This window comes from Frieseomelitta varia, unplaced genomic scaffold (assembly GCF_011392965.1).
Source record: "Frieseomelitta varia isolate USP_RPSP 00005682 unplaced genomic scaffold, Fvar_1.2 scaffold_165, whole genome shotgun sequence".
NCBI lineage: Eukaryota > Metazoa > Arthropoda > Insecta > Hymenoptera > Apidae > Frieseomelitta > Frieseomelitta varia.
Genome location: NW_025109361.1, coordinates 1,024,036 through 1,046,515, shown reverse-complemented (window position 1 = coordinate 1,046,515; position 22,480 = coordinate 1,024,036). Strand labels below are relative to the sequence as shown.

Sequence of the window (22,480 nt, the reverse complement as noted above, 5' to 3'; positions counted from 1 at the left end):
ACGCGAATTTTGATTTAAAATTTATCACTCGCAAAACTTCTTACTTGACGATCACAACGAAATCGTAAAGAGATCTTTCGCGCAAAAGAGACTCCTTCATTGATTGGTCTTGTTTGCAAGAGATTTCAAGTAAATAAAAAATATTAATAATAATGACTAAAAACAGTAATTCCTAAAAGGTGAAATCTCCGTTTTTTGTTATTAACGACGTTCTACGATTGCAGGTGTTATCCTGGTTTTGCAAAAAGGGCGAGGACGTGCTATCGAAACACGGCCAACACTCCGCGACGAGTTTGACAACGGCGCGACTTCACGAGAGGGAATTCGAAAAGTTTTACTTCACGTCGATGGTGAGTAGCATGCACACTTACGTGTCTTCGTTGCGTTGATAACAGATAAGACGGCTACAGTTGCCATCGGCCAAGAGAACATTTTTTTAAAACTGTAAAGGATAGAACAAAGTATCCAGCAGTTTCGATTAATAAGCCGATAGTATTAATAGCAACGTTAGAACAGCGATCTCTGGTGAAGTATAAGCGAAAGCCTGAGCACATTTACGAAAGCTTCGAGCGGGATACTAAGCTAACTGTTTCAATTAATGGGATCGGCCCATATATGTCTCGAGATTTCACTTTTTTCACGTCTCATCGAGTCTTTCGTCACGGTTCGATACGGAAGAAACGCCGACGAGAGCCGGCCGAAACGACTGAAAGATAATAAAAGGCTCCTTTGTGGCTGGTTGCAGGGATCGCCATCAATTTCGCAAACTGTCTCCTTCGGCCGAATATCAATCGGAGAAAAGGTACACGTGTTTCGTTTGACGAGAGAGAGAGAGAGAAAGAGAGAAAAAAAAGAATAGAAACGCGCGAGAAAGTGTATTAGTGTGTTAGTTCCGGCCTCAAAATGAAGGCGTAATATGGTTATTAGATGCTTCACAGATTGGATTTGATCGAAGATAGGGATTTCATTTAGAGATCGATTTGAATGTGTAACGATGACTTTCGGATTTCGTTAGACTCCAAAAGAACTAATTGTAAGAAACGGTTTGAATGTATTTTCGAACGTTCGTGTGTGCCAGCGAATGTGACTTTGTCGTAAAAACGGCAGACGGTTCGGTCTGAAAAGAAATCTAAAAGTCTATTCAATCTTTGTACAATTCGTGGAATACAGAGTATAAGAGATATACATCAGAAGGTAACAAGAATGAAAACATTCGAAAAAAAAAAGAGCTAGAGTGATCTATAGATCTACACTATTTTACCGACAAGTGTCCCGTCGATAATTAGACACTTTTCCACTTGATTCCTCGACAAAAACTAAACTAGCGTCAAACTGTATCAACAAGCGAAACTTATATTGGACGCGACATAAAATGAAGATACGAAAACATTCGCGATAGAAAAGATCGTTAGACGATATCGAACGGAATTTCCATGGATCTCGATCGCTCTCGATCACGAAGGATCGGTAACTCGATCTTCTAGTCAGGTGGTGCCCCCTGCAGCGACTCGTTCGAAACGACCGCCTGCAATACCGACGGAGACGCGTCGCGTAAATTGAACCACATTAGGCAGCGCACGAGCCCGCTAATGGCAGCGATTACGTTTCTGGCGTGACTCGGAGGGCAGGGATCGTTTAAGTGGCTGGAATCTCATTTGAGGCCCCGTAATGGCCAGATCGAATCGCGGCCATTAATTCGAAGATGCGAAAGTAAGCCTGGCCAGTAACTTTCGCAATTAGAAACGTAGTCGGCGGGAGTCGATTAGCCGGCCCGCGAACCTGAGTGGATTGCAATGTCTGGTCTTATCAATCGATCGTGCAAGCCCGTGTCCGGCGACGACGCTTTCCGTTCGCTGATAACGGAAGGGGCCAACTCGCGACAACGTGACCTCCGCTTTCTGCGTTTCCCATTTTCTCGATAACCGATCGCAAAAGTGCTGGGGGAACCTTGAATCGCAATTAACCGCGAAGGCGTATGTACGTATATACGGGAGTGATGCGTTCAAGCGACTCATCGCCGCTTATCGGTAAAACGTTTATCGGTGAACGTGACGTGGACGAAACGTCGTGCCGTTCGATAGTTTGAAACACATCGAATTCCTTTATTATATGCTGCGTTTATTCGGAGTTTCTCCCCTGTTTAATTAAAATAATTTAATTAACTCCAGCAACGTATATAGCAGAAAGACTGAAAGTCGATTTTATCAATTTTCGAGAAATTCTGTGAATTCATGGTTGATCGGTGTTTGCATTTCCGTTCTCTCTCAACAAATAGGATTTTAACGTTGGCGTTCGATTTCTCTTGTTACTTAACGATTCTGTTGCAAGTGTCGAGCTTTGCTCAGAGGAAAATTCATTCCCTGATCCGAATATCTCGCCAGTCTAAAAATTGTTCAAAATCAACGTGGAAAAGAGGATATCTGATTCGTCGATTTACCAATTTACCTTTCACCGCGTGACAATCGAGTTTCACGTGGAGACGCAAAATTGAGACACCACCAGGAGCAGTTTTTTGGATCAATTAATCGGAGCAGAGGGCGATCGAAGGACAAACGAGAACATGTTAATTAATCATGTGGCATCCGCTTCAATTACCCGCGTTTCACGTGGTCGTTGCACGTGGTTGTTTGATCATTATCCAAACTATCTTGGACGTGTTTTCTTGGCCACGGCGGCCCAATGACCCCCATCGGCACCCTGCCCACACATAGCCCTGTCATAATTGTCAACGATGATCGAGAAAACCGTTTATTTGGGTCGACCGAACGGAACTGGAACGTATCGCCGATTTATTATTAAGCGATCGGTGCTACATTGCCGCCGCGCCGAGCAACCCGATATTTGGAGCGTTCGGTTAATTGCCAAACGTCCGGTTAAAGAGCATATCAATCGAAATGATCGTAAATTAATTCGGCGATAAAGGTACCGGTGGATGTGCGTGAACCGGTCCGAGATGCCCACGAAAATAGGACTTGTTCGCACGCGGGATCCTCGTCCATCGCGTCACCCCCCTTGGTCCAGATGCATCTGCTCGAAATTTCACACTCGCCTGCACGTGTGAAAATTCATACGGAAGATTACCTCGTTAACGATCCTCCAGAGAGGATGCTGAAAAATGAAAGACAAGTTTCACCGATGGAACATTCTATTGGCGTTGCGATCTGGTTGTTGGAATTACACGCGTAACGAGACTCGATCGCAAATATCGGAAGACAAACGCGCGCGATACGATTCACGGATTTTACGATTCAACACAATGTTAAAACTTTCCTTCGACAGCGTTACGTGATCACTGGTTCAACTAGAAGATTTCTACGGGTTGTCGCGTTCCAGGTCTCAAGATCGCGTGGTTCTTGCCACGCCACTCGACGTCAATCTTGATTGAGCTACGCACCAGCTACTACTTCTTTTCGCCGTTTGCAATCCCGTTCTCACTTTCCGCGAGCGGTGAATTTCACCGAGATTCTTCGAGTGAAAGAGAACAAGACTAACTAATTACTAGCTTTTCTTTTTTACGAAACAATCGCCCGGTGAACCGACGTTTCGTCGGACGATCGTTACCACGGAAAGGTCGACGGTGTTCCCTCGAAGTACGAACCGATGTCGCGCGCCGGAAACCGCGTGCGACCACGGCCATCGATGCGGACGGCGTTCCGCTAACCCAATTACGCAGCCGAGGAAGAGTAGGCGCGCAGCGATCGTGAAGCGAATGAAAAACGAGGCGTTGGCGGGTGTTTTAACGGGCCGTGCGTGAAATCACGGCCACAGTGAACATACAGAGGAAGCGTTCACACTCCATACAGAATCGCGATCCTCCGACAACATTGCCGAGAACTCTCGGCCCGATGGAATTTTCGCGTATACAAGATGTTCCACGTAACATTTTTCACGATTTTTTCAAGTACTTGCGATAATCTGGAATGTTTTAAACAAAAGTTGATCAGTTTCCGATTGGCTATACAGTCGAAAAAAACATTTTTTTTTTCAATAGTCGTCAATGTCACCTTCGTTTTTCTAAATGGCACTTTATATTTTTGACTTAATAGCATTGTATCTAGACAAATTCAACGACCCTAGTATACGTTCGGATGATCTCGAAGGCAAAGAAATGAAAATTTCAACAAAAAATGATAATCAGTATAAATGATCAAAATTGTAAAGTGCCATTTAGAAAAACGAAGGTGACCTTGACAATTATCGAGGAAAACATTTTTGAAATTTTCGAAAACTGATCAACTTTTAATTAAAACATTTCTTTTGTCAGATTATCGGAAGTATTTGAAAAAAACGTGAAAAGTGTTACGTGGGACACCCTGTATAATCAATCGTTTTTCTCTTTCGTTCGTTTTGACGCGATAATTGAGATGCGTCCGTTTTTCTGAGGGTTCGATTGATGAGTTTTAAATACGAGTGGTTTCATGGAACTCGCTAAAACACTTGCGTTTATATGGAAGTAAAAGTAGTTTTGCAAGGTTTTGCTGAGGCCGAAGAATGTTAAATGCTTCTGATGAAACAACTTGGTTGATTAATGATTTTGGTTATATCTTCTTACAGAGCTCTTCAATTCACTTTAATATTTACTTATAACTCAAGAATTTGACATATCTTCTTACGAAGCTCTCCAATTCACTTCAATACTTAACCAAAGAAGTTTCGTTATTAATTTTACAAAAAAAAAAAAAAAAAAAATGCTACGAACACCTCGAACAAACCTACGTTACTATCCAAACCTGAATTAGTCCAATTTTGCAGAATAATTAAAATCTATTCTCCATATGCAAAAACGCTTATAAAGTACCGGTTAAACTGGAAGATAACAAAATGCTGGTTCACCTCGAGGAGCTCGGCTTTCTAGCATTTTCTCGTCGATATGATCGCGTACGAAACAATGATTGCGACGCGCTATATCCGGTGGAGAGTGGACGCGTGTCGCGAATCGCGATCGGGGAATCGTTTCGAAAACACCGGGATTGCAACAGGCCGAATCGGCACAAGGCGGTCATGCTCGTTAGTCCCGGCTAACGTTTGATTCGCCGCTCGTTCAATTAAGACGCGCGCGGGCAACGCCGCTAATTAGCCAATAAATATGGAAACGCGCGCCGGGTGTCCACTGCGTGTGCGTGTTAATTGAATGCTTAAAATATTAATCGGTCCCTTTCGTTTCGTTTCGTTCTCGAACCAACGAGCGTCCGTTCGTTTCTCCGTCTTACGAGCGGTTTCGACGAAACTGCCATATGCTCGTTTGCAAGTGTGTGAGAACACTTGTGCAACGAGTTGCATCTGACAGGTTTGGGAAAAAGTTATCAAGACCTTGGAGAAGTGTTACACTACGTACGTTCGATATTGCGAAAAGGAAGAATTTTATCAGTTAATATCCGTGCATCTATGTTTAAGAAAGATATTTTCTCGACAATTTTGATTAATCATCTCTATCGTAGTCTGCGTTCGTTTGTATGAAAATCAACGAGTGTCTAAATTTTATAAAACAATTGTTTGACGTATATTGCAAGATTCTGTTCCCTAAATAATCGCGATAAAGTAAATCAATATTGTTAAGGCATTTATTGATAATAAATATGCAAGTAATTCAATACTAAAATATATTCTTATCTTCGCTTGCTATGTAAAATCTCGATAATCCCAGTTTTCGTCGATTGAAAAAAAAAAATTTCATCGATTAAAACATCTGTGCATTTCTTCGATCGCTGCTTTAAACAAGATTGATGTCTATGCATCTGTATTTGTCAAAGCTATCATTTTTTCTACAATTTTGATTAATTAATTTATCATTTCTTTTATAATCTGTGTCATTTATCAAGTTTGTATAAAACCAACTAGCATCCACATACTGATTTGTTTAAAATTGTCTGACATATACTGCAAGATTTTATTTGATAAATAACCGTGACAAAGTTTCTAAATCGATACTATGAAGGCGGTTGATAATAAATAGTTCAATACATACGTTATTTTCTGTTTAAATCTTGGTGATAGTTTCTCAATCTCACTTTTCACTGAAAGAAGAAACCTTCGTCAATTGAGAAGTCCATGTATATGTTCTGCGATCGCTGTTTTACTCAAATTTGACATATGTGATATCTTTACAATTTTTGTTCACGAATTAATCGTTTCTTTTATAACCTGCGTCATTTATCATGTTTGTACGAAACTAACAAGTGTTCGCCAAACTGTCTGACATTTATACCACAAGATTTTATTCTATAAATAACCGTGACAAAGTTTCTAAATCGACTTCGCGAAGGCTTTAGTGTTAATAATAAATATGCAAATAATTCAATCCATCCTCACGTTCCCCTGCTGTATGTAAATCTCGGCGATACTTTCTCGACCCCGCTCTTTTCACCATGATATATATCGCGTTTAATGCCTCCGCGAGCTCATTCGTTTCGAAGAATCGATCCTCCACTCCTCCGCTCAAATTGCAAAGTATTCCTCGCTCACTGACGGCGGGTGATCACCGAGCAATTCAATCGGCCGCGTTATCTAAGAGCGAGACACCCACGAAATTAGGGGTCCGCCAGCCTGTTTCGTCAACCCTGAATTTTATTAGCACTAGACCCTCTCCCAGAAGCTCGTGGTGGCTGGTCGCGCGAGAAAGCTTAATCGCCTGATCGAGTCCCGTTGCACGGCGCAACGCCCACCGAAGACTCGATTCGGATTCGCTGGCTCGAGGGACGATCACACACACACACACACACACACATCCCTCTCGAGAATCGAACGCAACATCTGTCGCGAAGTATCGCTGAGATCTCGATCTCGTTCAAACGGGCGATAAAATATTTCATATATATATATATATATATATATACACCGCGGACAAAAACTTTGTAACATCTTCGAGAACGTTTTTACGAAACGATGATAACTTAATAATCTGTTCGAACCTGGGCCCTACCTGTATCTTCCCTCTTAAGTGGCATGAGGCATCGGCGTCGTCGAGTCGAGTGATGCGAGGGAAGACGAAAAACAAGGAACGAATTGCCTATCAGGAGCTAAATGACTTCCACTCTGCTCGAGGTTGGAAAAAACTTGACTGAAAAAAAAAAAGAAAAAGAAAAAGAAACGAGCGAGGTGCATTTGCTCATCTGGAGAACGAGGATCGCACGCCGAGGGCCGGGTCGATCGAGGAACGATGCAACGAGATGCATCAACCCATTAGCGATCGCACGTGAATCTCCTCTGACAGAGATGGAGCTACGTCTCGTTGCGCGTAGCTGACCGGACGTAGTGTAGGTGTAGCGCGAAAAAATAAAGCGCGAATGCACTTCAGCTGATATGTGGGTTAATCGACGGGCAAAGTGAAACGATGTTACCCGGTGTTACCTCCTCTCGTTAAGCGGTGGCTCGGTCTTCCGGGTCTTCCTGTTCATTTTTCTGGGCTAACTCTTTCAGCTGCAAGAACAAGAAGCTACACGCTGTCCGACTGACTATGCTTACTTCTTCTAAAAAAAAGTCACAAATAGCAGATTGCAAACACTTTTGTGACCGTGATTGACAAAATTTGTGAGAATTAAGTGAAAAATTTCTCTGCCATCGTAATATGGGATAACGTGTAAAAATCCGCGGTTTGACAGTAAATTGATGATCATTTGTATTTTAGTAAGTATTTTAGATCGTAATTCCTTCCATAGAGTTTTAAAAGAAAGACGATATTCGCGCCGATAACGATCGAAGAAAGAAAAAGAAGAGAAAACGTAAACGTTATAAAATTCATCAAGTCATGTAAAATCGAAGCACATCGAGTGACAGCCTTTCTATCTCCTCTAATCTCTAAGGAGACAGCCAGGAATGTGTAACTCTCGTCGAGTAACTCAATCAAGATCGACAAATAGACGTTATCGATTCGGTTGTAAGCATCCGGTGAAGCAAATCGCGAGAGACTAGGGGAAAAAGCTTGATCGTCAGTCCAGTTACGCGGAGGCAGAACGCTTCTTTTTCTAGCAAAAACTACTAGCAAAAACACACGCTCAACCCAAATATGAGAATTCCGAACGGATCGGTACGCGAGACAAATCCACGTACAAGGTATTCCAAGGTCTTCTCTTTTCTTACGCGCTAAGCTCACCGTGACCTGTTACATTTACGCCAGCGGAAGGCGTGGCGTTTTACGGTTTCCTCCTGGAACAAACGTCGGGAGTAATCGCGAAAGCTCGATTACATAACGCGATATGAAAACGTCGCGGCGCGTCATTGATTACACCACCGTCTTTTTCTTTCTTTTTCTGTTTTTTATTTTCATCATTTGAAGTCACATCGACCACTTGTGCGTGGGTTATCAACGACATGGATCTTATGGAGCGACTAATTTTACAATTTATCATAAAGGTTAGACCAGTGATTCCCAGTCTTTTTTTCGACCATGCCCCGTGTGCGTGAGTTATTGGTGTAATGATCGAACCACGTTTTTTTTCACTTCTGTTTCTTTCCTTTTTTTTTTTTTTTGTCCTTTGATCCGTTTTTTCTTCGCGCGAAGGCCACGCAAACTCCCGAGGAGTTTCGAAATTGAGACGATTGTCACGTCGCGAGAATACAGTCTCGTTAAGACGGCTCCCACGTTCTTTCGAGAACAATGAGCATCGCGGAATGAATCGGCGCGAGATCGTCTCGTCACGGATCGATCCTCTGCAGGTCGACGATTACACGCAATACGAGCGACGTTTCGCGGTGAATTGATAATTGATAGAATCTGGCATTTAGCGCCGGTTATCATGGTAGATGATAAATTAGGTCTCTTATTGAAATTCGTAGTATTCTATAACGGCATCACTCGTCATTTCTTCGCGCGCTTCACCGTGGTGTTATTCTCTCTACGTTTGAACACGTTACACATACGTTTGCTCTTCTCATCTTGCTCGGTATGCGCATTTATCACGCTCGACGCGATCTTTCCGCTGACTATTGAACATCTCGCTGAAACAGTTCCAGTAAGCGTCAACGTTAACACTATACAAGTCGGCGATGTTTCGCGTAATCATGCCAGTGGCGAGTGGCGTAGAAACTAGTGTAGAACGAGGATAGAAATTAAAGCAAATTTATTACGTTATTACGAAGAGATTCTAAAGATAAAGTATATTGAAAAAAATTGAAACAAAGAATAACAAAAATAACATTTCTAATAATTTTTGTTTCACGTGCTAAGATTCAAAAGAGTACCTTGCAAAATTTTTCCTCCCGGAAAAGTAAAGTAAAGTAATAAAATATACTGTATCAGAAGAGATACTTGAGACGCGCATGTCTTTTAAAATGTTGCGATAAACATCCCCTTTTATGATTTATGAAAGTTAAAGTTTCTGACGATGCATAGTGCAAAGGATTATTATTTCGTATACAAACTAAAATGGACAATGTAAAAATTCGGTTATTCTTTTTTTTTTTACAAAAAGGACCGTCATTAGAATGTGTACAGAATTTTCAATATCTGCTTACCTGGCAATACACGATATTATATGTTTCAAACGAACGTTAGAATTGGAATCGCAAACGATGCGGAAAGTGTGTCACTAATTGTAAGTGGCTGTTAACCATTATTTTTTACAAATGACGCGCAAATCACGGTGTCGGCTTGTATGTAGTGTTAAATAAAAAGTGCTGAGAGAGAAACGTGCTTCGTTCGAACGTGGAGATCTGCTCTGGATAGAATTGGTTCTATCTCCGGGTCAGACAAGACCGATCCCTTCCTTCTGCCATTCAACGATACGAACGTGGTTCGAGGTGCTCGCATTATTTACCCTCGCCAATCGCTGCCCCGCCACTGGGCGTACGTTTCCCTGTAATCTCGCATGCAAATCGACGAAATAGAGGCTGACATTAGAGCTGTCGAGGCCCCAGCGCAATGTAAATAAGTCGATGAAATATCGAGAGGCAAGATTACCCGCGATTCCAGAAGGCGATACCAGCGATACCAGCCTTCGTTAACGACCTCGGTTGCCTTTTCGTTTCCTTGGTAATAAAGTTCTCCCGGGGGGAGTTTAAGGGAGTATTCTAGTGTGAACTTTTGAAAAAAATCAATTTTTTTTCTTTTTTTGCATATTCTTAAAGGACATAGTTTCAAAAATAAATCTCTACATGTAACCTTACATGTGAACATGTAAAATTAACAAAGTTATGGTTGTTTGAAGGACGCGACGACCAGGGTCGTTATTACCGCAATTCTAAACTTTAAAGGCATATTTCTGGAAACTATGTTTTCCAGAACGGTGTCCATGACATCTCAAAATCTACTTGACCAATTGACCCAAAATTTTAAGTACGCATTTAGTACATGTGTGACTATAGCCCCTACCAGAATCAACCAAAGAATTTTATTTTTTATGTTTTTTTAGGCTTTCGAAGCTCAACAAAAACATGCAAAAATCGATAATCAAACTTCAAAGTATCGCTATTTTCTTAATTACCGACATTTTTCTTTCGTTTGGTACCTGGTATAACCAAACTCATATTAATTAAGGAACATTCACGTCTTTTTTATTTCCGACAAGCAGAATGGCCGGAATCGTGGACATCGTGAGACGATCTTTTTTAAAAGCGACTATGTTTGAGTATGCAGTGCCACTAATTTTAACTTTTTTTGTCCCAAAAAATTTTAAAACGTCATTGAAATACGTACAAATAAACTTTGTCAATTTGACTGCAAAAAGTATAATAATTTCTTTGCAAAAAATTTCCTAACAAAGTTAAAAAACACGCACTTCACACTAGAATACCCCGTTAAGGGCGCTTCGAACTAATCGGCGAAATATTTCCAGAGAGAGAGAGAGAGAGAGAAAATCGCGGATTTATGGACGCAGCGACAAAACGAAGTAAATTTCACGAATCTTTTAGATCTCGAGGGCCGCGCATAGTTTACATATTTCTTTTATCAGTTCGGTGTAATCTATATCGTTGAAACAACTTTTATATCGAAACAATTCACTGATCAGAAAAATATATTTATATTAATTGAAAAAGTATGAAAATTTTTAATGAGAGCTGAGCTTGTTTCTTAAATACCTTGGTTCATCAATCATCTGGTTTGATACGGGTAGTGGCGATGCGAAGAGTATTTTCAAGACGCTCGTCCAAAATTTTTCTTATTTTATTTTTCGCGTGCTTGGTAGGGGAAAAAGTCTGCAAATGTAAGTACTCTACAAAAGGGACATCGTGAACATTCCTGGGTAAAATTATTCAAATGATAACATTCTTATTCAATTGTTTCAATTTTGGTCATGCAACTATTCTGGTTGTTCGTATGTGAAACAATCGGTAACAAAAGAAGCACGTTGGCGATAGAACGCAACGCGATATCGAAAATTTGTAGCGTGGGATCTAGTACGAACTAGCGCACTAGGAATGCGATGTCTATGTGATTCAGCAGCTTTGTGTCTCAAGTAGCCCAGGATCGCGCGCTTGTATGTTTTGCACCTTTGAAAATGGAAGCTTATTAAATTGCAACGTCACGATGTAAACTCGCAAGGATGACGCGTCACTCGTGTCGTTTGCGTCGGATTTTATCGAAAAAGTTTCTGCGTCCCAGTGTGAATGCTTACGTGCACAAATCATTACGTTCGAAACGATATTATATCGAATCTTTCGTCACGTAAGACGATACTCGGTGTCGTTACCAGCGAGTTGCAGTTGCATCTGTTAGCCTAGAGATCCCTTTTGTAAAACGAAGGCGCAAAGTTCGATTGAAAACGGTCCCTGATCGCGTGAAACGAGGTTCCACGTGTTACGGTACACGCCGAACCGATCTATACAGCTCGTTCAAGAATCTTCGACAGCCCCGAGTTACGTACGTGCTCCTCATAAAAAATGAAATAGGCGACCCGATATATGCGTACCTGCGCCGCGTAGGAATGAGTGGAAAACGTAACTGTACCTTAATATCTCTCCTCAGCGAGGAGATGTCATCGTTGGAAACGTGTTGGTTGTCCTCTCGAGCTTTGTTCATCGCTGCTTAATAGCGCCGGGAAACGTTTATGGATAACTATACGACGCGAACATGCTGATGAGGGACATTTGCGAAATGTACAATGTCGACATTAACGCGCAACTGGATACGCTCATGTACGGGGTGTCCCATTCATCCGTGGTACGAAGCAGTCGTTCCTAAGGAATGAACGAAAAAAGAATTGTGCTTTCATGGTGCTTTGTAATCGATAAGTTAAATTTGAAAGTTTATTCAGCGTGATGTGAACTTGAGTCAAGAACGAAGAATGAAATTTTGTTCTCGAAAAGATTCTCGAACATATTCGGCTAAATGATTTTCAAATTATCGAAAATCCTACGAAAATAGTATGAAAAAAATATTCAACATGTTTGAAAACATTTTGAACTCTTTTAAAAATGATGTCGCTGGGCAACCTGTGTAGTATGATTGCTTTATATATTTAAATGATTAGGATCATGTAAATGCTAAAAAGTTTTCAAATTTGGTTTTCTCGAAAATCCAATGAAAATCATATGAAAAAATATTCAACCTATTTTTAAATATTTTGAAAGCTTTTTAAAGAGTGGTACCACACGTGTGTAGTACGATTGCTCTATATATTTGAATAAATAACCATAAGAAACGCTGTTAGGATCATGTAAATGCTTCTCGAGTGAACAAAAATAGCCCGGCGTGTAACAAGTGAGAGCATTGGTTAGTATCTAATTAAAAGCAATCTATTAAATGCTTGGAAAAGAGCTTTTAAAAAGCGAGGCCTGTCGTATAGTAAACCGGGGAACAAAAACGATCGATTTGGTTCACTGCGGAGTCAAATAATTGGCCTTAATTTATCGACATACTTTCCATACGCTATCTCTCTGCCCGGTAGCTAAACTTCCTATGCCTCGCAAACGAGCTCGCGTTTCATGCGCATTTAAACAATTAAATCGCTCTTTGGTACTTTCAATATAAACCTAGAACTTTATTCAACCACCGTGACAGACTCTCACGCAAATCTCGTGAAATCTGTTTTCCATATCCACGCAAGGAGGATCAGCTGAAATCCTTTAATTAGAGCTGATTACAATAATTTTGGATATACGAGTGACAATATCCACCGCGCAAAATATAACGAACCAAACTTAAACTTATTATCAGTAATACCAGTTGTAAGTTAACTCTTTGCACTCGACTGTCACTTTTAAGGGGACCATCGTACTTATATCTGAGCTAATTCGAACTTCCTTTGTTTTTATAATACAAAAATTTCAAATGATACTACTTCGTAAATAAATTGCTAGATGATATATAAAAAAAAAAAGTTTCCGAGGGCAAACAGTTAATTTATCACTTGTTTTCGGGCGAAACTTCATTCGTATTCGACAAGAGAACGGCACGATCACTGGCGAGAAACGCGAATCGTTATTCGCGAGATGTACGTACATACAGATGTACGTTTCGTCCCGACGAAGGCCGCCGGCTTTGGTAGTTGCTTCGCTTTTATTTACAATGTCTGACGCAAAAGCCGTCGGAAGGAGCGCAGAATTTGGCATACAATGAACGAGCAGAGCTCGCACATTCACTCACGAACGAGAAAAGCGGCGAGGAAGCGTTCACGGGCCCGTCGATATTCGTGCCACTGGGTTACTACACTTTCGACACTGTTCAACTAAATCGGCCGCTATTCCCTAGACTTATCGCGACTTTCGTAAAACAACGAAACAAGAGGAACGTGTCTCGCAACATACGGTCGGTCTTGTTCGTCTATCCTTTTGTTTTTCGTCGAACGTACGGCCTCGAGGCCACTTCGTCTCGAGAGTTATTCTGCGGCTCCGGTTCTCCCGTGAACGTGGACCAATTAACGATTTTCTCCGGTTATCGCTCGCCCGTGTAATGATACACGTTCACGAGTGATCTAGATTGCGAACGAGTCAGCGCGTCGCGAAGACCTAGAAGATTACACCCGGCGGATTGACCTGTAAGTAGGAAATCCCTTCGATTCCCTTTTCCTGGAAATGTTTCTGCCTCACGATCCGTAAACTCACGCAAGAAGTACGATTCCTCGTTATTAATTGAATTTCAATAACGTCTAGCCAAACGAAATCATCGCGCGTTGAGCAGGATGGTTCGTTCGGAGAGTCTGAAGGGACAGCAATTTTCGTCTGAAAATTTCCGCTGAAAGCGCGTGGCATTAATACCAGGAGAGATAATAACAGACAACAAACTGCACTTCTAATGACACTTGGAGGCCGGTGTAATTGCGCGTTATTAGAAATCGCAACTACCGACACAACCTGGCGTTTCCAAATTGACGATTCCTCGTGTCTCCCTTGACAGACCAACGAGTTTGATGTTTACTCCGTTGTATCACGAGCGTACAAGACTTTGTGATTATATCCACTTGTTGATGCCGAATTGATCGAGCGTCTGCGACTGCACGATTACATAGCTCCGTGACTAGACAAATGTCTCTGGCTACGTGCATAACCTATAGGATCGAGTGAACGTCCACGCCATAACGACACTGCGATCATTTTGTACAGTTCGTGGCTGTGACAGATGAATTCTACACTTTCGATTTGATGGAGATACAAAGAACCTGCAAAATTGAGTTTGACTTTGAATTTCAAGATCAGTTCTTTTTTTTTGCATTATATTCTACTCGTCACAAACTATAGATCGCAACCTAATAATGATAAAGAAGTTTCTTGATCATTTGACACTGCGTGCTAACAGCGACTTTATGATTCTGAACGCATGGATATCTATTTTACGTAATTTTCGTATTATATTTCACGAACATTTCATTTATCATAGTATGTAGCATCAGTGTGAGTCTAAATAATAAAATAATATTATTCGAAATATAAATTCGTCCAGTACCATAAAGTCGCTGTTAGAACACACGTAGTGTTAACTCTTTTGCCATTTTTCAAGAGAACTATCAGGTTCCTTGGGAAAGTTTTACCTTCATGATGAGTAGAATACAACGCAAGAAAAAAAATTTTCTTTCGACCTTGAAGTTCAAAATCAAAGTCAATTTCGTGGCAGGTTCTTTACATGTATCTCTGTCAAGTCGTAATTGTAGAATTCATCTATGACAGCCACGGACGAATTTTTCTTTCCACCCCGTACAAGCCTCGTACTTGACGCGTCGAGACTACGTGCGATAAAGTGTGTCTGCAAGTGTCGCGATTCGGGACAACTCGGAGGGCCTCCGTTCAAGGACGCGGCGCGGAGTCCAGTGAACCTGGAGTTCGTTAGCTCCGAAGAATAACGCGGGATCCGCGTAACGAATATGTAATGCCGGTGCATACGCACAATAGCATACTTGCGATGAAAGTGGCTTGTAATCCGGGCTGAGCGTCGCGAGGGATTCATACTTAAGTGTCTCGTTAGCCGATTAAGGAGTGTCCGTTCAGGCCGATTCAGCAAAAAGAATGATCGAACGTGCTTCATGGTGATGCTCCGTCGTGCATTGTCACGACCCGATCGTCGGCGTTATTTTCTTTTTTTTTTTTTCTCTCTTTTTTTCCATTTTTACGTCCGAGCAACTCGAACCGAACAGGGCACCGGCTGATCGCAACGACTGTCACGGGAATTGTCTTAAACGAATCTAATTTACCGCGGCGCAAGGAGTACCGGATTAGATCCGCGATATCGCGAGTACGCGCGCACTTCCTCAAGCGATTGTATAACTAGATTCTTTTCCAAGCGTGCTGCGACTTGTGATTGGAGCTAGACGGTTCCAGAGATCTTGTTTAACGCTGGCTTAACTTAATTATGTCTCGATTCGTAATCGGTCGGAATTTTCTTGTCTTGTTCGTTCGTACCTTATCTACGTAACGATCTTGATTCAAGATTACGATGGTAGCAAAGGCACCATTATCAATGATCTGCGATTGTCTCTGTACGGGGTTTGCATTTATATTAACCATTTTGTTGATTCGTAGTGCACCTTTTCGCACTATAAATTAATCCTTTCGCTGATCAAATTTTGCACCTTGTGAATGACTCATAAGTGATTGAAATTAGTTTTGTATAATAATAACCTTCCACTCAAAACTCAGAAAGTGCGTGAGGTTATTAGGTATCATTTCTACCATTTATTATTTTTTTCCGCAAATATTGAAAATTCTTTTTTCAAAGAATCCCGTGCTTGAAATATTTTAACTGATCCTTCAAGTCATGAACATTTAATGAATGTTACTAATCATTCTATATCGTTATCACTTCATAATTACTATATGAATACGTAGATGAATGTATAAATACTTTCAGCGTTAAATAAGTATTTTACGTCAATTTCGTATCATTTCACGTTTCAAACTTTTTCGTTTGCAATGAAATTTTCATTTCGCAATAATAACTTTACATCGGATTTTCTTTCCGTTACAATGGCTCAAGAAAACAAATTCGTAGAGAAACTTGATTCGCGAATTTGATTTGCAAAAAAAGGTGAATATCACCTCCAACAAGTAATTTACAATGCATAAAACATGAACACGACTTGCAAAAGAGTCAGTTTTTAGTAAAAAAAGACGAACGTGATCTGCAAGAGGGTTAATTTGGAGCGCAAAACCTGTCGCTACCTTGAGGAAGCGGATCCTTGGATCTCGCGGTCAAAGTTCGCTTATTCGGTACGTAACAAGACCGGGATAATGTATTCGTTGAAAAAATAAATGGCAGTGGCGTGTTTACGAGTCCGGATTCCGTGAACCCGCTCCAGCTTTGACATCCAGCTTGCTCGCAAGGACATCGATTCCATGCGAACTCTCCTTTCTCTCGGGTTGAGAATCCGAGCCTTTTCAAGCATCAGAATCCTGACTTGCAACCGAGTGAGTTGCACACCTCCGACTGAACATCGATTACGATTGATTTGAAATATATGCTCGATCCTTAGCCGACGCCCATCGTCAGTCGCTGAAAAACGATTGCAGATCGATCTCTCCGAATCACAGACATCTCAAAGTCGAGCCTTCTTCCAGGTTCATTACGTTTGTTACGCGAGTCTCTCTTTAAATTATAATACTATTTACGCCAGAAAATACATTGCAGACGTTGATACGAACGTTCAACGAGCCTTGAAATTTCAACGTTGCAGCGAATTTGTGAAAACTTGGCAAAGGATAAGTTTGAGAGCAAATCATCCGAGAAAATTAACAATGAAAACAAAGTCGAACTTGCAAATATTTGAAGCGACGAGGATAACGAGTCTCTGTGCAAAAATTGAAAAGAAAAAGTTGATCGTTTTGAATTGCAGTAGCAACACTGAATAAAATTTACTTTTGTTTCCTGACATGTCATTATTATTATTGATTAACCTACGTGTAAATAAATATGTATTTCTACAAACTTGTACCAGCCTTTTCTCTTCAACATTTAGTTTTTTTTTTTTTTTGTACCGACAGACTTTATTTACGCGCAGACTTTTTTATTCGCATGAAACGAGTCCACGTGGAATGGAGCGATCGATGTTGATACGACACGAATCGAATTTCTCAGTGTACTTACAACGTTAACCGCTAATCGTTCGTCCTTGGGATACCACGACATTCCACGACGGCGCGGAATCGTGTCACTCCCATGATCGAGCCAAGGTCAAGACGAGTTTGATCCTCCGCCCTGCTACGCGATTTTTTTCTCCCCCGCGAGAGAACCGCGCCGGGGAGAATAAATTAACCGTCCAGGGTCAACGAGTACCCACGAGTATCGTTACCCACGCTGGAAAACGTCTAACGGTGGTATCCTGAGCTCCTAATTACACGCCCGGTGGCCGAGGGGCCGGTTAATCATACGCGGACCGACGCTTTCTTTCTCATTGATTCCACGCTGGTACGGCCGGGCGCTCACCTCGCGCTTGGGAAAAGTGATCGCGGCCGTTGACTGTCGTCGCGCGAGTAATTTATCGCGACCGAAAGGATGCGCGGTTGATCCTTAATAACACGCTCTCGGCGAGGATCTTTCCCCCCCGTTGATGAATGCGTTGTGACCTGAGCGCGTTTTATGCTTCATCCCCTCCCTGCCGCCTTGAGTTAAGAAAACGACTTTGTCGCTTTGCCATTTTTTTCTGGCTGCTCGTTGTTCGTTGATATCGCTCGTTAAGCCTGTGATTCGTTACTCGCGCGAGCAGGAAGAGAAAATCAGACCTGGAGGATTAGGCGGTGCGCAGAACCGTTGACTCGTTTCTAAGAGAAAGAGAGACGATCGTACTTTACAACGAGACTTATTCCAACGTCCCATATATCAATCTGCTCCACCCACTTAATAACTGGACGTTGGACGTTTATGCATATTCATGATTTTTACGGGCAAGAAGAAAAAGGAAAAAAAAGGAAAGAAACTGGTAGCTAAATATTTCTAGATTTATATCGCCTGTTTAATCCCGCTGTACTTCTCGATTCTTCTTCCTGTCTCTTCGAACGTCTCTCTCCTTTGGAGTATCTTGCTCGTTGAAAAAGTTAATCATATCGAATAACAAAGGAACTCACCTAAATAAATAAATAAAGTTTTCAGACAAAAGTCAAAGAAAACAGCGTGACGAGTGTTTCGAGTATTTCATACGAATACTTGTAGAAGAAAATAACAAAAAATTGAAACCCATAGTGGCTTATAGTAAATAGTTTGTTAACGTTTAAATAATCAGAAGAAGAACTGAACAAGTATAGAAGAATCACGACGATGATAAAGAGATATGTATTAAGTTTTCTCTATAGTTCTCTCAAGATTTGCACGCTATCACGTGATTCGATATTCTCTTCTTCACCCTCAAAATCTTCGTCCCCGCACACTCACACATACACATACACAACCATACTCTCGTATTTTACGTCAAAGGTGGCCAAAGTTTGGTGGTCAAGTGAGCTTCGATGCGCCACTAAATTATTTCAACAACAAAAACGTTTATAAATAGTAAAATATATAGGAAGGACATTGGAAAAAGACAAAATAACTTGTTTTTTAATGGGATTTACGAGCCTGTTTGCTCTTGGCCAAATTATTCATGTCCGGGGTTGTACTGATAATCATCGAATTTTTCTAAATTCTCATCGGTCATTCTCGATCTGCGGTGCTTGTTCTTAATTAATTTCATGGAGGAGAAAGCTTGTCCGCGTCTATAAGTGCATATATATATATATATATATATATATATATATATATATATATTTGTGCAAATTTTGACGTTTAATAAAATTTATCAAGTCAACATCAGTTTGAACAGAGAAAGAGAGAGTATCAAACTTTGCTTTTGAAAAACTAAGAAAAATTGATCGTGACAATATATTGACTAAATTTTGAACATGGTCGAGTTAATTTCAATGTTTTTACATCTTGCATTATTCTTTCTATTTATTACCAAAACTTGCCCTATGCGCCACAGTTGGCCATTCCTGTTTTATGTGTTGAGGGAGGCTAAAACAAACAGTTTCAAACCTTAGGCCGCACGCCTCAGGAAGAAATTCCCAGTAATGAGGTTTCCTCATCCCTTTCGATTTCCTACTTGTAATCCGCTAATAACTCTGCACGAATATAAAAACCTAAAGAAGAGCAGTCTGTCGTTATCTTTGTCAAGTTTCTCCCATCGGCACTCGAATCCATTTCCTCTCCTTCTTCTGCAAACCAGTTTCAACCCCCGCAGTTCGCGTCTTTCCATTACGTATCGAACTCTCCTCCACGCCAGGCATCGTCGACCGATCAAAGCAAGGGAAGAACGGGAGAAGGGGGACTGCAGCTGCGGCGAAAAGCAGGCAAAAGGTCAGCGGCGTCGAAATCGCGATATTCCCCGCTCGTGGACGGCGTTTCTCACGGTCTCGTTATCGCGCAAACATCGCGACTTGTTTGCACGGGCATCGACGAACGAGCGGTGCGACGCTATTGCTGGTATCGCAAGATCACGTGTCGACGCCCTGTCCAGCGATTAATTGAATCTCGGCGCACACGTGCGCGAACGAATTCGCGAACGGGCACGTGCCAGCGGAATCGAACGCGCCTTTCGAAAATCCCTCTTCCGCTCGATTCACTCGTATAAATAGAAACGACTGGTCGTCGCCCGAACTCACGTTCGAACGCGAGTCTGCGAATTGTTGCCCCCTCCGGTCTATTTCCTGCGATTCGAGACGCTCGTCTTGCTAGCTTTTGCGTCCTTTCTTTCTTTCTTTTTCTCTTTTTCTCTTTTTCCTGAGATATTTCTGGCGTGAAGGATAAACAGAAACGGAGATATTATTAACGTAATTAATTGCGCTGCTTTCCAGCATAGAGAGCTGGTGCCCAGCGAAGGCCTCAATATTCGAGTGAGTTTGCGCAGAGTTACCCGTTTAACCTCTTGCGCTGAAACGACGTGCCACGCACGTTGAGAATTTTTTTGTTTCAAAATTGTAATATTTTGTCAGTTTTGAGTGTATTTAAGTAAAACAAAATAGGCAGAAAACAAATAATAAATTTATTATTTCCCAATAATTTTTACCCAGTGATGTCATACCGACGAGTTCAAAAAGAATGCGACGAATTATTGTATACGATTTGGTCACTCGTTATGGTCCGCAATCAGTTGCCAGCGCAAGTGGTTAATCCTTTGAGTAAGTCCTTCTAGGAGAGATCGAATATCCATTGGAGTGGTTTGTTTCTTTTGTTGAGAAATGAGAAGATCCTGCAAGAACTGTCGAAAATTTGTTCGAAGTTTGAAATTGATATTAACCACGAAGGTTGAAAGAAGTTTGAAAGCTTATGAATATACTTCGTAGATGCGTAGGATAAGTTGCGTTCGAAAGAAACGATGAACCCTGCGTTTCAACCAACTTCTCCACAAGTCGTAATCGTATCGAATATCGATAAAGAGAGATGTAACTGTAATGTTTGACGAGGTATTAAACGCGGACATCTGGCGTCCACCAGGAAGCGATTACGATACCCGGGTATCGAAACAAAACTGAGCAAAACCAAAACCGAGAGAGCTTTTATCGCCTTGGAATTATATAAATTTCCGCGACTATGTTGCCTCCAGTCAGCAAACAACATCTGTATACACGAATACACAGCTGCATAATATCCCGATGACCACGAAGAAGCGCGCTCGCAATAACTTTATTCGTTCGTTCAGGAATGAAATTTCCTTGAGAAACAAAAAAAAAAAAACGTGTCGTCGAGGACTCGATGATGGATCTATCCGCGGAGGGGGGGAACGGCTGAATATCGAAACCAGTCTCACGTGTGGCAAGCCACCAGCAAAAACCCGTGAAAACCACCACAAGGCTCGGCACGGAGGGAAGGGAGGGAATGGCTCGATAACGACGTACGAGACAGCCAAGTGAAATTTTACACCGGATGCAATCCGAGAAACGGCACAATAGAAAACGCTGTCCACCGGCCTTTTATCGACGTTTCTTGCGCAAAAGCGAACCCTAGTGTCTTTCTCTTTCTCTCTATCAACAAGCTCCTATGCGGGACACTTCCCTGCGCGTCGCGTTTTTCATTCTCTCCTCTCCTGTCGAGCCAGACCCAGCCAACCAGCCAGCCAGCCAGCCAGCCAGCGATCGATCGATCGTCCCCAGCCATATGGCGCGTGCAACTCGCGCTTGGGGGTTCGCCGAAAAGAGACGCTTGTTGCACCACGCGCTACGAGAACGTGCTTCGTGTTTCCACAACCAGCGACCAGGGTTGCTTTGTGTTTTCGACATTAATTGGAGGGGGGAGGGAGGGGGGGGGAGTGGACCTTTCACCTCGTCGAATCGAATTTTCAAATACGAGAGATTGTCTCGTAATCGACGCTGTGTTTGCTGTCTTCGCAGAGCAAACACAGTCACGTAACGAAATATGCTGTTAAGGTACTATGTTCCTCGAAGAACGATATCTGTTTCTGGCATGTTTTTCTTTTTTTCTTTTTTTCTTCTTTTGCGCGCGCGAACACGGCGATTCCACATTGTTTGACATTCCTCGTTATTGACCAAGTTCCGTAGAATCGAGTGTACATCAATGGAACGGTATTCGTTGAGCAAAACGCGCGTACTACTTCTTGAAACTATGTGTGTCCATGACGATGACAGACAACCTGCAATCGCAGAATGACGCGAGTTCTATAAAAAGTAACCGCTATCGCGCGATGGAATAATTGGCGTGAGACTGCACGTTTAGTTTTTATCTTTTTTTCTCATATTTTATCGAAATTCGCGTTTCAGTCTTATCTATCGGCTCTCGCGTTCGTTTGTTACCGTACGTTCAACGTTGCACGAGTCTCATAAATTTCCCATTTAAAACGATGACATCACGCGAAACAAATCGCCGAAGGATTCGTTCTTTCAATAGTACTTTGCTTCTATATGACACGTATATATCTTCTTCCATATATATAGAAAAAATCTAGTCAGTCAAATTTAAAATGTCAAAAGTTGTTTGAGGAAACCTAGTAAAAAAAAATTTCGAATGTAAAAAGTTAAATATGATGTAATAAGAACGTGAATGTCGATACTGATTAGAACCACGTGATGTAGTATACAAGGAATTTGTATATATATATAAGTTAATAATAGATAATTTAATATAATCAATAATAAA

At 41.5% G+C, this 22,480-nt stretch overlaps 1 protein-coding gene and 1 long non-coding RNA gene across 5 annotated transcripts in view; one reads left to right on the top strand and one right to left on the bottom strand.

The window, feature by feature from the left end:
• The window catches only part of LOC122538508 (puratrophin-1), a 109,781-nt gene that overhangs the window by 47,429 nt on the left and 39,872 nt on the right, over window positions 1-22,480 (top strand). For all 4 annotated transcript variants that reach the window (XM_043672659.1, XM_043672658.1, XM_043672660.1 and 1 more), the window contains one exon: window positions 225-350. In XM_043672659.1, coding sequence (XP_043528594.1) covers window positions 225-350 — 126 coding nt within the window. The remainder of the gene's footprint in view (window positions 1-224; window positions 351-22,480) is intronic.
• Window positions 6,875-22,480, bottom strand: part of LOC122538510 — a 51,408-nt gene continuing 35,802 nt past the window's right edge. The window contains exons 2-3 of the long non-coding RNA XR_006308860.1: window positions 11,882-12,111; window positions 6,875-7,057 (exon numbers count right to left, since the gene is read on the bottom strand). This is a non-coding gene — a long non-coding RNA (uncharacterized LOC122538510). The remainder of the gene's footprint in view (window positions 7,058-11,881; window positions 12,112-22,480) is intronic.